Source organism: Phaenicophaeus curvirostris, chromosome 1 (genome assembly GCF_032191515.1).
Source record: "Phaenicophaeus curvirostris isolate KB17595 chromosome 1, BPBGC_Pcur_1.0, whole genome shotgun sequence".
Classification (NCBI taxonomy): domain Eukaryota; kingdom Metazoa; phylum Chordata; class Aves; order Cuculiformes; family Cuculidae; genus Phaenicophaeus; species Phaenicophaeus curvirostris.
This window is the reverse complement of record NC_091392.1, coordinates 63,039,354-63,055,584: the sequence shown is the minus strand read 5'-3', so window position 1 is coordinate 63,055,584 and position 16,231 is coordinate 63,039,354. Positions and strand designations below refer to the sequence as shown.

General features: G+C 43.6%; 1 protein-coding gene across 1 annotated transcript in view; it reads left to right on the top strand.

Annotated features, from left to right (window-relative positions):
* SYN3 (synapsin III) overlaps positions 1–16,231 on the top strand; it is a 202,575-nt gene that overhangs the window by 8,114 nt on the left and 178,230 nt on the right. The window contains exon 2 of the mRNA XM_069860280.1: positions 13,728–14,228. Coding sequence (XP_069716381.1) covers positions 13,912–14,228 — 317 coding nt within the window. The 5' untranslated portion in view covers positions 13,728–13,911. The remainder of the gene's footprint in view (positions 1–13,727; positions 14,229–16,231) is intronic.

The following is a 16,231-nucleotide window of genomic DNA, read 5'->3' as shown; positions in this document are numbered from 1 at the left end:
GGTAGGTAGTGTTTAATGCCCTCCCGGAAAGCAGGGCTCCATCATGCATAATGGTTACTTGAGGAAGACAAACACTGTAACTCTAAACATCCTTCCCTTCCTTCTTCTTTCCTCAACTTTATATGCTGAGCATGATGTCATATGGTATGGAATATCCCTTTGGTCAGTTGGGGGTCAGCTGTCCTGATTGTGTTCCCTCCCAGCTTCTTGTGCACCCCCCTTCCTTTCTTGCTGGCATGCCAACATGGGAGGCTGAGAAGTCCTTGACTCCTTAGCGACAACTAAAACATCAATGTTTTCAACACCAGGTTCAGTCTAAATCCAAAACACAGCGCTATACCATGTACTGGGAAGAAAGCTAAGAAAAAACAGCACAGGGAGGTGGAATAATCATCAGCAATAAACCTTTGTGAGCCTCCAAAGAGCACTTCTGAAGCCCAAAATACAGCCAAGGTGTCCATTTTAGCTAACAGCATGTTCTGTGCTTCCTCTTGGCAAAACTCACCTTTCTTTGCTAACACAGAGCAGTTGCTATACTTACTAGGTGGTAATACTTAGTTACTAAATAGGTTTTCCACCACAGTTTCACTAGCCAGAAGGTTTCATTAGTATCAAGGAGCACCGGGTAGGTGCTGTGACTGCACAGATGTGCTAGCAAAGACCTAGCAGTCTGATCGAAGTCTGCAGCCTTACTGCTGCTTGCTAGCAAAGAAATCTTGGTGGACTGTGGCTGGCAGCAACCTCAGGGGATGGGTTCTGCCATGAGACTCGGTGACAAACAGAGAGAGGGAGGGCAGGGCCAAAGCTGACAAACCAGCTGCCGTTCCTACATTGCTTGGCAATGTTTCTTGTTCAACCTTCAGGGTAGCACAAACTGAAAAAAGGGTTCAGGTAGGGTTTGCTGCCAGGCACTGACTAGCCTTGCAGATGATGCGCTGGCAGCAGCTGCTGCTCAAGACGTAGCTGCCCAGGAGACAATTGATGCTTTACAGCATGAACATCTGAGGTCTTCTGGGGTGCTTAAGCATGTGTCTTTGCATTGAAGTATCATATGGTCACACAGCCCCTGCTGAACTTGGGAGATCATCACAGCCAGACAAAATGCTCTTTTCTTTGCTCAGGCATTCAGGGAGCAGCTGCCTTGCTTTTGCTGCAGCGGCAAAGGCTTAGATACAGGTTTGGTTTAGACCTCACCGATCAGTATTTACAAATGAGACCTGGAGTTAGATTTTCAATCAGAAATTATAAATTTACAGCAGGAGTTGCTGGGAGAAAATACACAAGCGGCACTATGTGGGAGGCCAAGCTTAATGATTGTCGTGTTCAAATCTCTGATTTTTTAGAAGTGCTTTGCCATGTTTTAGTAGTAATTGAAGAGATCCAAAGCAATTTTCCTCTTTCAGGAATGAGATACTAATAATGGGGAAGTGAAGCAAGAAGAGAGAAAATGATTAAACAGATAATAGTGAAAGACTTCAATGTATTTGTGCAGGGTACATTATTACTAGTTCTCACAATATGACCTTGTCTTACCCTGGTTTTATGTATAGATTTCAATATGAAGTGATTTAACCAAAGTTCTTCCTGCAGCTCTTAGGAAAATACAGGTGGACGTGCAGGATCTGTCACCAAAATATGAAGATAATCCACTATTTCTGTGGAGTTGAGTGATGATATCAGATTTTCATAACCCCATCACTCACTGGGTGATGTTTAGATACCATATTTACGTTGGACTAAGTAGGAAAGGGGACAGAGATCCTTGTATTTAACCTGACTTATTTAAAAAAGGTCATCCATGCACTACTTAATTACACAATTAACATTATCTGGGTAGCCACAATAGTTTTTGTGGTGATCAGCTCTAAAACTGGACTCCAGTGGCCTTGGCAGATCTGATTTGGGCTGAAAACTCTACATATTCTTCCATGTTAAAAAGTAATACAGTTTTCAGGCAAATGTAATTTTAAATAGCTGCTATACTTACTTCGAACATTATAGAAGACCTCTGCAATCTGTATTTATATCACCATGCATCTCAGTCTCTCTCAAACTTGACCCAATTTAGCCTTTCCATACTTTATTTAACTTAAATATCATTACACAATCAGGCATGCTAAGGTACAAAACGACTAAATGACTTGCTCAAAGTAAAAAACTCCATTAAAAAAATATACACAGAGAAAAAAACTGCTCTTTCTATCCACAGAAACCATAAGATTTGTTTCCTTTTGTGTGCACTCTTGAAATAGAGAATAACTTTTTGTGTTTTTTAATGCACTGCCTACCATACTACAACATGTAGGAAGATCGGCTCTGCACTTCAGCTTAAGCCTATGGAAAACACTGAATATGCAAGTGTAAACGCTGGCTGTATTTGGCTGGTTTTCTTAACAGAGGGAAGCCAAGATCCCTGAGTCTGCAAGTCTGTGCAAAGCTGCAGGGAATCAACATACTTCCTCACTTCCTCAGCCTGCTGTAGTTAACACCCTGCCATCCATGCCAGCCTTTGAAATCTAGAGCTACGGAGACGTGCCCTAGGGTTTGTTTGGGGTTGGTTTTGTTTCACTCAGTTCTGTGACTGGGCAGGGATGACAAAGCCACGCAGTTACGGGGTGACTGATTTAAATACACAAACTTTTATACTTGCTGGGCTTTATGAACTTGAGGGTTCAGGCACTGGGTCTGGGCGACACACAAAAATAAAGCCAGCAGGGCCAGGCAGCTGTCTAGCCATACTCAGAGCTCTGTTGAGTTTGGTTTTAACTGATCAGCTGATTTCACAGTCTACTTTTGGACACATTTTTTCTGTAAATACACATCCACAGTAAAAGTGGCTTTGGTCATAGAATCATAGAATCATAGAATCATAGAATCATAGAATCATAGAATCATAGAATCACCAGGTTGGAAGATACCCACCAGATCATAGATTCCAACCATTCCTATCAAATACTAAACCATGCCCCTCAGCACCTCATCCACCCGTGCCTTAAACACCTCCAGGGAAGGTGACTCAACCACCTCCCTGGGCAGCCTGTTCCAGTTCCCAATGACCCTTTCTGTGAAAATTTTTTTCCTAATGTCCAGCCTAAATCGCCCCTGGCAGAGCTTGAGGCCATTCCCTCTTGTCCTGTCCCCTGTCACTTGGGAGAAGAGGCCAGCACCCTCCTCTCTACAACCTCCTTTCAGGTAGTTGTAGAGAGCAGTGAGGTCTCCCCTCAGCCTCCTCTTCTACAGGCTAAACAACCCCAGCTCTCTCAGCTGCTCCCCAAAAGGCCTGTTCTCCCCTCACCAGCTTTGTTGCTCTTCTCTGGACTCTCTCCAGAGCCTCAACATCTTTCTTGTGGTGAGGGGCCCAGAACTGAACACAGTATTCAAGGAGCGGTCTCACCAGTGCCGAGTACAGAGGGAGAATAACCTCCCTGGACCTGCTGGTCACGCCGTTTCTGATACAAGCCAAGATGCCATTGGCCTTCTTGGCCACCTGGGCACACTGCTGGCTCATATTCAGTCGGCTGTCAACCAACACCCCCAGGTCCCTCTCCTCCAGGCAGCTTTCTAGACAGACTTCTCCTAGTCTGTATCACTGCATAGGGTTGTTGTGCCCCAAGTGCAGGACCCAGCATTTGGCCTTGTTAAACCTCATGCCATTGGACTCTGCCCAGCGGTCCAGCCTGTTCAGATCCCTTTGCAGAGCCTCCCTACCCTCCAGCAGATCGACACTTCCACCCAGCTTAGTGTCATCCGCAGACTTGCTAAGGGTGCACTCAATGCCTTCATCCAGGTCTTTGATAAAGACATTGGACAGGGCTGGACCCAGCACTGAGAGAGTGTGCGCCTGTCCAGGCCAGGCAGAATGCTGTGAGAAACTGTGTCAAAGGCTTTACTGAAGTCCAGGAAGATACATCCACAGCCTTTCCCTCATCCAGCAGCCGAGTCACTTTGTCATAGAAGGTGATCAGGTTAGTTTGGCAAGACCTGCCTTTTGTGAACCCGTGTTGACTGGGCCTGATCACCTGGTTCTCTTGCATGTGCTTCATGACAGCACTCAAGATCACCTGTTCCATGACTTTCCCTGGCACTGAGGTCAGACTGACAGGCCTGTAGTTCCCTGGATCCTCCCTGCGACCCTTCTTGTAGATGGGCACAACATCAGCCAGCCTCCAGTCCAGTAGAACTTCCCCAGTCTTCCAGGACTGTTGGAAGATGATGGAAAGGGGTTTGGCCAGCACATCCGCCAGCTCCTTCAATACCCTTGGGTGAATAAAGTCAGTAAGCTTCAGTCACATGGGACTGCACCACTTCGTTCTGATTAAATACAGATTGTCCTAAGGAGGAACAGGAATACTTAGTGATACTGCTTCTATTGTTAGCCATATCTTCATTTAATTATATAGTGACTGCCTACCTGTCCTGCTAGTCAGGACACATATGCCCCAGTGAGGTTCTCAGATAACCTGTCCAAGATCTGTAGAATGTCCCTATTTCTGTTCTCCTTGCTGCAGTGCTCATGCTCTCTGTAACAAGTTAGTCATGCTGCATTTGTGCATGTACCCAACAAGAGCTCATGGCAATGCATGTGGCTCAAATTCCTCCTCATATTATGTTGTCTGATGCATTTTACCTAAACATACCTTCTGGCATTTGGAGCCAACTATGGAGGGTTCCTACACAGTCCAGCATGAATGCTAAAGCTAGATAGACACACAGACAGGAACCAGGAGAGAAGAGAGCTTGATAAAGGATGGTTAGTGAAATAAGTTAGTGAAAGAATTTATCATTAGATTTCTAAAATACATTTTCTGATTATGGCAGTGTACCTCTGGTGATACATGTTTTTGTCAACACAATATTCATGTGGCACCTACATGACTTCTTAAATGGCATTTAAGATGCTTTACTAAGAAAACAAAACACTTGCCCACAGACTGTCCTGCACAAGCTCCTGATGGCGCCACAAATATATTTGGCTTGCAGGTCCAACCTGCAACCATGCTAGAGCAGAATCTCATGGACGTTTGTGAGGCTGCAGCTGATAAACAGGCACTGGTGATGGTGCAAAGACTAGGTGCTCAGTCCAGCTCTGGGGGAGCGGATTGTCGTCCTTGCTGAGGTGAGAAGTGTGTGGGTACACGGTGTGAGAAAAAGGGATGTATTACACAAACCCACACAACTGTTCATGTGTCCCCATGTGATCAAAAGTAATCATGCAAAAAAGTGAAGAAAAATATTTCCTTGAAATGCTCAGCGCAATTTGAATTGGTCATCACAGGACTTGAGATAGACATAGCTAGCTGGGCCTCTACAGTCCTCCAGATGAGGATCATAGAATCATAGAATTATTTAGGTTGGGAAAGACCTTTAAGATCATCGAGTCCAACCATTTCCCTAACATGAAAGAATTTGGTATCAATCTGTCTTACAGTTGTGTCAGAAATGTTCCCCAGAACAGAGTAAAACATTTCTCTTCCATCATCGAAATAAATCAGTAAATGTGCTCAAATTCCCAGCTTATTCTTCTCTCTATATTAAATGCTGCTAAATGACATGGTCATACATGGCTAGAAAGCAAATAAGGAACTTGCCATACAAAGGCAAATTGCAAGTTTTATTTATCCAGGTATCTGTTGTTATCATCAGGTCAGGTACATCTCAAGTATTATAAGGGGTTTTCTGCCATGTGGGAGAAATCTGGGAAACTGGGATATGGTGGTATCTGAAAAGGTGCAAGGGGAAGAAAAGCGGTGGATGCAAATGAAAGCAAAAATTAGGTGAAATATGCTCATAAAAGAGATGCTTTAGAAGACCTAAGATGTTTGAAGGGTGACTTCTTAAATCCCAAAATCACAAAACATTTGGGAAAGAAATTGAATTTTTATGGTATCTTAACATTACTTAGATGCATTGATGCAAGAACTGCAGAGTTGTTTGAAGAGAAGTTATTTGGATATATGAAACCTTTTCCTTTTCTAATAAACATATTAAAAGTAATATAATTTTTGCTCCAAACAGAAAAAGCTTCTTATTGTTAATTAATAATCAATAATTAATAATCTTTGATAATTAATAATTAATAATGTTAATTATTACTTATTAATTATCTATTCGGTGTATATTATGACTTCTTAGGTAATTGTTTCTTCCCTTTCCTGATCAATAGCACACTTTTTCCCTCCAAGATATCTAGCTAGCTCAATAGTAACAAAATATTCTGCTTACCTGGATTTTAAATAACCAGTCTGTTGTGACAGAACTAAAATACATTAGAAAAAAAAATTACATAGGAATGAGGAAGAGTATGTGATCATAATCAAATCAGGAGCCCCATTAATACTAGGCAGGCTGCAACATTTTCCTCTGAGAACTTGTGAGCTGTCAGTCCCTTAGGCATCTTTTATCTGGATGAGCTCTAATGCATATTGACAGGCCCTACATATTAAATACATCCAGCTACTTGATTTTATTCAGACCAGCACTCTTCAAAACAACATGTCTCTCAGCTGAAGGAAATCCCTGCTGTATTAATGATGTGCCTGGTGCCCCTTTCACTCTTGTCACCATGAAATCAGGACTTGTATGGTTGCTGCAGGAAACAGAGCATGTCTCACAAGCACACAACATGAACTGCATTAGATCTAAAATTGGGAAGGAAAACGGCAAGGGCTTCAGAGCCCTGCTTGCTTCCTTCCTAGAATTTCATCTGCTTAATATGCAGAGCATTTATCTCTACAAATTCTCCAGTTTGTACTGCTGTCTCCTGATTTTCTTTAATATAAATGTGAGAAGCCACTTTGGCACGTGTGCAAGTATTAGTCTTCCTGGAAGCATTAGTGACGCTATTGCTGGAGGTGGGAACGACCACAATACTCCAGGGAAATAAGAAATGGAGACAGTTTGCCAGCTCAGCTGCCTTTCAGATGGAGATGGCTCTCTAGTATTCAAGGATTAGCACAGGATTTCTTTGCCTCTGTATTGCCAGCTCCAGTTGATCTGGGTCTGGCTTTGCTGATAAGCAAATATTCGTGTTGAACAGAGACAGGCCACGAAAGGCCTCTCTAAGATCACTGACAAGGGGATATTACCACTGAGACAGCACTATGGCTGTTAGATGCCAATAGGATTTCCACAGTGAGAATTAAATGAGGAAATAATGTACTTTTTCCAAGAAGTAGCTCATCGTAATTTGTTCTTGGGGGTATTGAAGCCACAGAGTATTATCGTAACATTCAGACTTATTTTTCACTAGAAAATTTTTCACTATTTTTCATGTATTTAGTTAACTTCATCTGCAATCTACTTGAAAGTCCATTGACATTTTGTCACTTTAAAATCTTCTTTTTTTTCCTTCTTCTTTTCCTCACCTGCCATTACGAAATTACAGACAAAATGGGAAAATAGACTAACTTGTATTCTGTGCTGGGTGTAGCTCTTGAGAAACGGTCCTTTTTCCACTCAATTTGGTACGCATGCAGCTATTATATTCAGGAGCAGGTAAGGCAAGCCCTTCAATAGTGAAACTGTTATGTAGGAAGAACTGAGAGCTTTGCAAACTGAAAAAAATAAGTAAGATTTGTGAAGCCTAGACTTTTCCAGTTAAACAGCCACTCAAGAAAGTAGAGAGGATTTTTTTTAAGGTTTACAAGAATGCAGAGACAAGACAAGAGAGTTGTTGCACCTTTTTATGTATCGGTGGCTCAATGAAACATGTTGAACACTGTAAGTGAGTCATTTCTGACAAAGAAGCCTCCAGAAATCTCTGAAGACCTCTCTAAACAGAGAAATTGGATGCACTGGCTCCTTGTGAAAATCCTTAAAGAGCACATTTCTAAAACTAAATCACTGCTGCTGTGAAGGGTAATAGAGAATTTGAGAAGCAAGTGAGCGGCTGTCTAACACAGAACAGGGAACTCAGACTCTGGTTAGCATCACTGTCCTGACAGGATGCTGTCTCGACTCCCCTGCCCTGCCACCCCCTCTAGCTGCAGGGTCCTGACTTCTTGCAAACACCTCAAAGAGACAGCAGGGTTCTGCTGCTGTCAGTTATAACAGATACACAATATCCAGAAGTGCCTCTGGCACTGGGATGCACAAAATCCCTAGATTTCAAGCAAAATTTTTGCTGTAGTTTTACATGCTTTGGAAAATTTCTGCCAATGTCTAAATTAGAGCTGTATTGCGTTGGTGATACTTAGGAAAACTCTCTGCAAACTGAACACCAGCATGGAATTCCTCTGCTCTCCTCTTTTCTTTGGAATGGCCTACAGTCTTTCCAGCCTTTATGCTTTTTGTATATGCTTCAAGTTTACAAAATGTGGGGTGTTTGGTGGGATATCTTTTTTCTTTCCTTTTTCTAAATCCTATTGTTTTAATTTCCTGATTTATGGAAGTTCAGCCTGCACTGAAAAATACCAAGACATGTTTGAACACATGAGCCTCATGAATCCAAAACTGTGGCAAATGAAATAAAAACCCAACAAAAGTTCTAATTTGTTTCAGAACCAATTGTTTTATTCTACTTTCATTTCTTCCCAAGAAATGTCAGGCCATATCAAGCTTTGCCAAACCTGGGATTGTTCAAGCCATTCAGGGTGAAACACCGAAAGGTTAACAATAATAAATAATCTCTTGCTTTTCTCTTTTTGAAAATATATGTGGAAAGCCATCCAGCTGGATTTGGTGTTCCAAACATGGCTGTCCGTCCACAGAAGTCCACTCACACATTGTGTCAATATATCTGAAGGCAGAAAAGGATCCATGGAAATATCGTAAAACTTGAATATATGCTGAAGGCTACCCACAAAATCAGTGCGAGGGTTATCAGTAAGTGGCTGTTGCCAGATGATGAACATGCCCTCAGCTTTCCATCCACCATGGTCCAGAAGTAAGTGTGCAGTCCCTTGTTGCAAGGTGGGAGGTTTTCTATCTTGCCAGCACAAGAATTGCTCTGTTGAGGCTATCAAGAGCAGGAATTGGATGCAGGCTGGCATGGTTGTGTCAGCTCATTACATGACAGCGTAGTTAACAACCTCAAGGGAAATCTAAGCATGGTTAGCAGACATAACCCGATTGAGTTTTGTTCCCTCTGGATTGTACCGCATATTACAAAGTAACATGACAAGAGGTTTAAGTGAATGTTTTGTTCTTGTTTTCTAGCACATGTCAACAGGTTTTCTGAGATAACTTGCATCTCTGTGGAGTATATCATTGAGAAAAGTCAGGTAGTTGCCTGGTTGCTGTCAACATGCTAAGGGAGCAGATGGCTTACCCTCCATTGCACTTCTGAAAATACCAGCCAGGAATTTTAACTGCAAGTTACTAAGGCGTTGAAGATACCAGCCTCTTTGCTGTTGTTTTTTAAGATCAGCTCTAATTGACTTTCCTCTTGTTTCATTTAGTTGCTCACATCGTTTCCTTTTGATACTGTGCTCTCATTGTTGGGATTTCCACGTGTTCCTGTGTTGTCTTTTGGTTAAGCTGATTCCTGCTCACTTCCTCCTTTTCTGCTTGTGCCTTCTGCTCCTCCTTCTCTCCCCCTCTCTACTTCTTTCGCTCTTTCCTCAGGATTCACCCATTCTCCTATGCTTCATTTACTATCTCCGCATCCTGAAATATAGCCCAGTTCCCCGACCTGCAGCTCCATGGCCCAGATGCCCACTGTTTTCCCAGTTAGCTTTTAGGAGCAGCTGTTTCACACAGCAGCAGATTACTCCTGCGTGGTGGGAGGCAGCTGCCGTATTGCAGCCTGAGGAACTCAACAGGAGCTGCTGCCTTGCCTGGAAGCAGCCTGGGGGCTGTATTTCAACTGTGCAGGGGCCTAAAGGCCTTCCTATGGGCAGGTTCTTGCCTGGCACAGCATTAAGATGGCTTGTCTCCATGTCAACCACAGGAAAAAAATAGTGTACACAGAGGCAAGGTACAACTTGATGGTGAAGAGTCAGCAGCTCTCCTACCCGTGGCTCTTGAGTGCCAAAATACCACTTAGCAGATTTGTCTTGCTTCTGAAGGAGGTGTTGGCCTCTCGCTTTCTTGAAGTTACAGCCCCAATTGCCTGCTAGGGTGGGATCTGTATATACATCTGTGGACACTGTGCTGCATGAGAGCTGCATGCTGTGTGAGCAGCACAGAGCCAGGTTCGGCCTGAAGTGCTGAGCCCCCAGGATGTCGACAGGGAGTTTCAAGGAGATGGAAAATGAGGTCCTATCCTACTCAGCCTGTGCCTGTATGAAAAAGCCTACTACTGAAGGTTAATTATTATAACAGCAAACGTGCATGACAGAAGCAACACATGATGTTTTCCATTAAGCAAAGGAATCTGATAGGGTTTACACTGCTTCCATTGCAGAGATCATCTCCTCTGTGGCAGCACTACTGGTAATCGACAAATTGATACAGCAAAGTCACTAATAACTTCATTATTTAAAAAAGACAAAGTCTATTTTAATTACATTATAAATCTCATTAGAAAAATGTATGGAATGAGAGGAGGAAAGTCCTTGCTGTCACTTGTCAGACCCAAAGTCGAAGTTCCTGGTGGTTTTGCCATCCCCTGTTCCAGAGTAGAGCCAGGCATTTCTTCCTGCTGTCAGCAGCGTCATCCTGTTTGAATTTAGCCTCCACGTGCTTTGCTAGAGGGAGATTTCCCTGTGACGTCAGTTGCTTAGGTTTTCTCTGCTTCCATACTGAGCCAACGGCACACAGCCCAGTCTTCACAGCAAGCAGAGGCAGTGCCAGCCAGCAGAGGGAAAGGCTAACCTCAGAGCAGCAAGAGAGTTTTGACAGCTCCCAGTGTCTCCTGGGCAACATCTTCCACAGAGAAATCCCTGGTGGAAAAAATGATAGGTCACTGTAAATATTGCTGTTTAAAAGGGTACAAGATGTCAGTGCTCATGGTCTTGAAAGAAGGCCAACAAATTGTTTATTGTAAACACTAGACTGAAGGACACTATTTCAGAAGCCCTGTTGTGGAGGAAACCTGTGTTCCTTCCAGGCAAATCATGGGGTACTCCAGCCCTTCCCAGCCCTGGACACCCTATGCTGTGTACCTCCTTACCCATCTTCCACAGTACAGGGAAGAGCAGAGACATTTGTGCGTTGCTTTACTTGCTGATGCTTTGCAAGCATCCAAGGTTCTGTTGGAGACTAAAATCTCACAGAGAAGGAAGCAGCCATGCAAGCACCTAGCAGTGTGGCAGAAACAATTTCATGAGCATGAAAGTCCTGCTGGACCCTGTCCCAAGGATACTGGCTTGTGAGAAGAGCCTTGTCCAGCCTGAATGGCTGGAGCCAGGTTCCCTCCCGTGGCTGAGAGCTGCCACAGCAGGAACCCACAACTCTGATGCTGGGCAAAGCATGCAAGGGGCAGGCACCTCATGCTAAAACCACTTCTCCTGACACTGGTATCAAAATTACATCCCATTTCTTGCCAGTTAACACCAAGGTCCTTCAAGAAAGCTAGTTGCTGTATGCTATAACGCGATGCTCATCTGGAGCCCTTCTGACGGCAGACAGATCTCTGGGATGCTCCTCTTACCGAGGACTGGACCTATACTTGAGTGGACTGAGAAGGTATTTTTCTTATTTGTGTGATACAAGGTACAAAACACAGGTTCCTGAGCAGAGGGCAGCCTCTAAGTCTGTAAATCCTCCAAAGTCTTTGTAGGCTCTATGACTCTGGTCATCCTGGACAAGTAACAGTGAGTGGCTCTGTGCTGACATTCACAGATACTGTGGTAGGATATGAGTAGGCCAAGTGCGGTCTGGATGTATATACGAGGTGCACAGCTAGCTCATAATTCATGGATACTATACCTGCTTTTTGGAACAATTGCTGCATAATCAGTCAATGCTACTGAAGTGCTCACCAGTACATGTGTTTGCTTATGTTGTGCAGCCACTGGCTACGCCGCGACTGGGTGGGAAGTCAGCACAATGCCTCAAGACAAGTTATCAACCGTAAATGTGGCAGGAAGTCATTAAAGATTTCCTGAGCCATTCCCTGGGAAAGGACTAACTCCAGGCTCCAGCATCCTCAAGGGACTGGTACATGCAGGACTGTGAAATTATAAGAACAAAAAGGTCTAATAAGCAAATAGCAGCAGCTTCAGCAGGGAGCCCTCTGCCACAGATGGATTCTGTGCCCACAGGGTCAGGGTGGTGATGGATGACAAGATTTAGGGGACATGTGCCAAGGGGTTCTTTGTAGCTCACTTACTTCAGGCAGACCCATCCGAGCCTCCCTACATCTCTCGTTACTAACAGAGGTATCAACACACACAGGTCTGAATCCTTTGTCTCTAAAGCTCTGTAAATTCCTATAGGTGAAAATAAATGGCAGCTTATTTTAAGAATTCTGTTTGGTTGCTCCATGAGCTCTCAGCTACAGCTCCAGGAGGGAGATCCACAGATGTCAAGTTCTTTTTGACCAAGTGGGAAAAGACAGCTTCCTGCCATCAGGAAACAATCAGAGACTGGGACAAGAGCATAAGTAGTGAGGGAGGCCATACCAGGCAGGTGAAGGCAACGAGTTTGTTGAGGGCCCATTCAAAAAGACTTGAAGGGGGTTGATGATACCAGGAATTCATGTGTTTCATCTTTCTTGATGTATGGGATAACTCTGACTTTGGTTCCTGCAGACATGTCTATCTTGAAAAACATTTATGTTTTATCAGCTATATCTTTTTCTTTTTTTTTTATCCCCCTTAATCTCATCAACCCGCCTCTGGTCAAGACTCAAAGGCTGTCTCAGCAAATAAAAGGTCTTGGGGAATTGTAGAAATCTCATTTCTGGGCTATGCCATTAGCTGAAAAAAAAATTTTAAAGTAATTACTAACTCTGTGAGATTATTTAACTGCTGAAAAACTTAGTGTTCTGGATAAAGCCAAAGTGTTCATACTACGGGCAAGAGAGAAAAGCTAGATAGTTATATTTCACAGTGTTCATTTTCTCACTGGAAAAAAATGAGCAGAGTAAGAGACTTTTCTTCTTAAAACAAAGCAAAACAACAGTGACAACAGCACACTAGGGAAAAAAAAAGGGGGGGGGGGGAGGAATGTATGCAAAGATTAGGGAGCCAAACTTCTAGTTTTCAGTACTTGCAAAAATCCTACAAGTGAACTTGTAAAATCAGGTAGCAACCACCAGCATGTACCTGGCTCGAAGTCTAATTTTGAGTGCAAAGAACTGTAGGGACAGAAACAAGTAGTTTGGAGCTGCCACTCAACTTGATCAAGATGCGTATGGGCATTTTTTGACTATTTAATTTCTACATACTATTTGAATTTAGAATGCTTGTTCCTTAAAATCAGAGCCTTGCTTACAAGCCTAGCAAAGTTCATACAACTTTTTATCCCATTTGATCATTTGGTGGTTATTCTGTAAGAAGCACATGTTATTTCCAGCAACAAAATAACAGAAATAAGCTGCCTCTCTTTTGAAAATAACATTTATGATCAGAATGAACAATGAACAGTTACAGAATTATTAGCCCCTAAGCTAATGCAAGATGGTCTGTCCTGAACAGAAAGTTTTTTGGGATGAGAGTGAGCCATGAAACATACTTTGTCTTATCTGTTTGTCTGAATCAGTGTAGCATAGTGCTTAGAAACTAGTAATCCTTTTCCCTCTCATTGTTGATTAAGGTACCCATTTAAAAGGCCAAAAGAGTTTTTCTTATCAGTGTCACAGTACATATCTCACATAAATTTCTTTGATTCTTTTCCCACAGGAGAGAAAGAAAATACTGCAGAAAAACCAAGACGTATTTCTCCAGTAGGATTTCAAGGGGTAAAGCCTGCTTGCCCGGACTGCAAGGAGGTACCCTACACGCACACAGAAGCATTCCCTGGAACTAGTGACACTGTTGTTCAGCCTCTCTGTTTCTGAGAAGGGTTCCACTCAACGCTGCAACAATGAATTTCCTCCGGAGGCGTCTCTCGGACAGTAGTTTTGTGGCAAATTTGCCCAATGGCTACATGATGGACTTGCAGCGCCCTGAGAGCTCCACAAGCTCCCCAGTTTCTCCTGCCATGGAGAGAAAGCATCCACAGCCACCACAGCCATCACAGTCTTCCTCTACTGGCACAAGCATCTTCAGCTCCATCTCCAGTGCCATGAAGCAAACCACACAAGCAGCTGCAGGACTAATTGATCACTCAACCAGCCCCACACCAGCTGTGGCCCAGAAACCCAAGATCCTCCTGGTGATTGACGATGCACATACAGACTGGTAAGTCATCATAGTCTTCTCTGCTGAATTCGGCTCCACAGAGTTTGGGGGGATGGAGGGATCTGGGAAGCACGGGCTATCTGCAGGTGGTACACAGATACTCCCACATCTAGGTCGTCAACTCTGGCCCCAGGTTGGTGTCAGACCTGTGTCTTGTGTGAACAGCAGAGTAGGCTTTTCTCATAAACTTTTTGAACAAAAACATTCATTTGGTACTCATTGCCAAACTTCTTCAGAGCCTCAGTATATGAGCACATGCAGGGCATTCTTGGCTCAGCAGGCTTAGCTGAGCTGTCACATCTAGCAAGGGTCCTAAGAGGTCACACCAGAAGGTGTGTTAGTGATGTGGTTCAGGACCTTAGCCTACTGTTTATGTTGGCTCTAAAAGTGAAAAGGGACTCAATCTATCCAGCTCTCAGTCTCTTTTGAGCTTTTCTCTCTACGCAAATTTGTACATAAATTATTAAAAGATAACCCAGGCTTAAAACTACCAATAGTAATGATTGGAGTTCATTCACAGGTGAAGGGCCCTTCACCTACTAAGTATAGCAGCTATTGGCAAAAGTCTCAGGCTCAAATTTGTCTTGTTCATGCCAATCTCTGTTTACAAACAAAAGTTTGGAAGTTTGTTTCCTGTGATATTGGGTAGCACTTGCCAAAGGGCAGGACAACTGGAATCTTCTGAAGTGTTACAGAAGTTGACTTCTTGCTTGCTGTGTACTCATTTTCAAAGTTAGCTGGTTTAGAAAGCTTCAGGCAGGCTGGCCAAGAGACTTATTTTGGGAAAAAGCCAGAGCATGTGTTGAGGAGATGGGCTTGTTTTGTCTGCCAGCTTGTCACAACACAGAAAAAAGAAAAGGGTAGCACAGGCAAGGGGACCATACTGAAAACATAAAAACGAAAGAAGTTGTGTTACCTGGCCTTGGCCAAGGAAGATTGTTATTGTTATTTTATTATTGTTCTTTTCATCCCACACCACTTTACTGAAAAGTAATCAACCTTTGTCTTCTTTCCCAGGAGAGTGGGGACAAAGTTGGTCCTGCCTCCTTGGGTTCACCTTCACAAACCAACATCTTAATTCTTGGCTAAGAAGGAGCAAAGGCTGAGTACAACTATGTCAGCCTTCTTCAGCCAGTTTGAAGTAAAGAGGGAGAACAGTGGGATTTTTCTCAAAGGAAAACCAGCTTTTTCATAGAGTGGGAAAGTCCCTGATAAGGTGGTCATTGTGTAAAATTTTTCACTGGCCTAGTGGTTTTTTTATCACCGTAGTAGCCTCTTAATACCAGGTATTTCAGCCAGCAACACAAGTTTGGTTCAACGCTGATCTCTTCTTCCTGGGTGCATGCGCAAGTCTCCCAGCAGGTGGATACTCACCAACCTCCTTCTCTGCTAGTGTTTTTTGCAGTTCCTTGAAGATGCTGCCAGGTGGCAGTCCCTTAACATAGCATCCTCCAGCTGGGGATAGGAGTGCCTCCAATGCACAGCTCCAGCATCTGGTGCTTAGCCAGCACTGCTTAGTCCAAACAGTGTAATCAAAGAGGAAATCCCTAGCTCAAAGGCCAATCTAGTTTTTCCTTGAGATTAATGGTGCTGAAGGTAGTCTCGGCAGGGGAAAGGACGAGGAGGGACTGGACTCTGTTGCAGTGTTTTCATGTTTTAAAACACTCACTGCATTCAAATCCTTGCTTTTATATCTCCCAGCTGCTGTTCTGTCACACAGACTTCGTGATCTGTGAGCTGAGCTTGCCCAAGGAGCAGCAGCTGGGAGATATAAAGAAGAGGTATGACTACCCTTGCTGTCTTCACTCTTCCACTCATGTGTAAGGACTCCATGAATCCTGCTGTCTTGGCTGCCCTTCTCTTGTGTGTAACTCAGCGGTTTCTACACATGATGGGGCACCCTTTTGATTCCTCCCAGCTCTCTGCCTCTGCCCACAGGCTGTGGATATCAAACAATACTGCTTGCAAAGGCTCCCTGCCTTCACGCTCCCAAAGACTGTGAG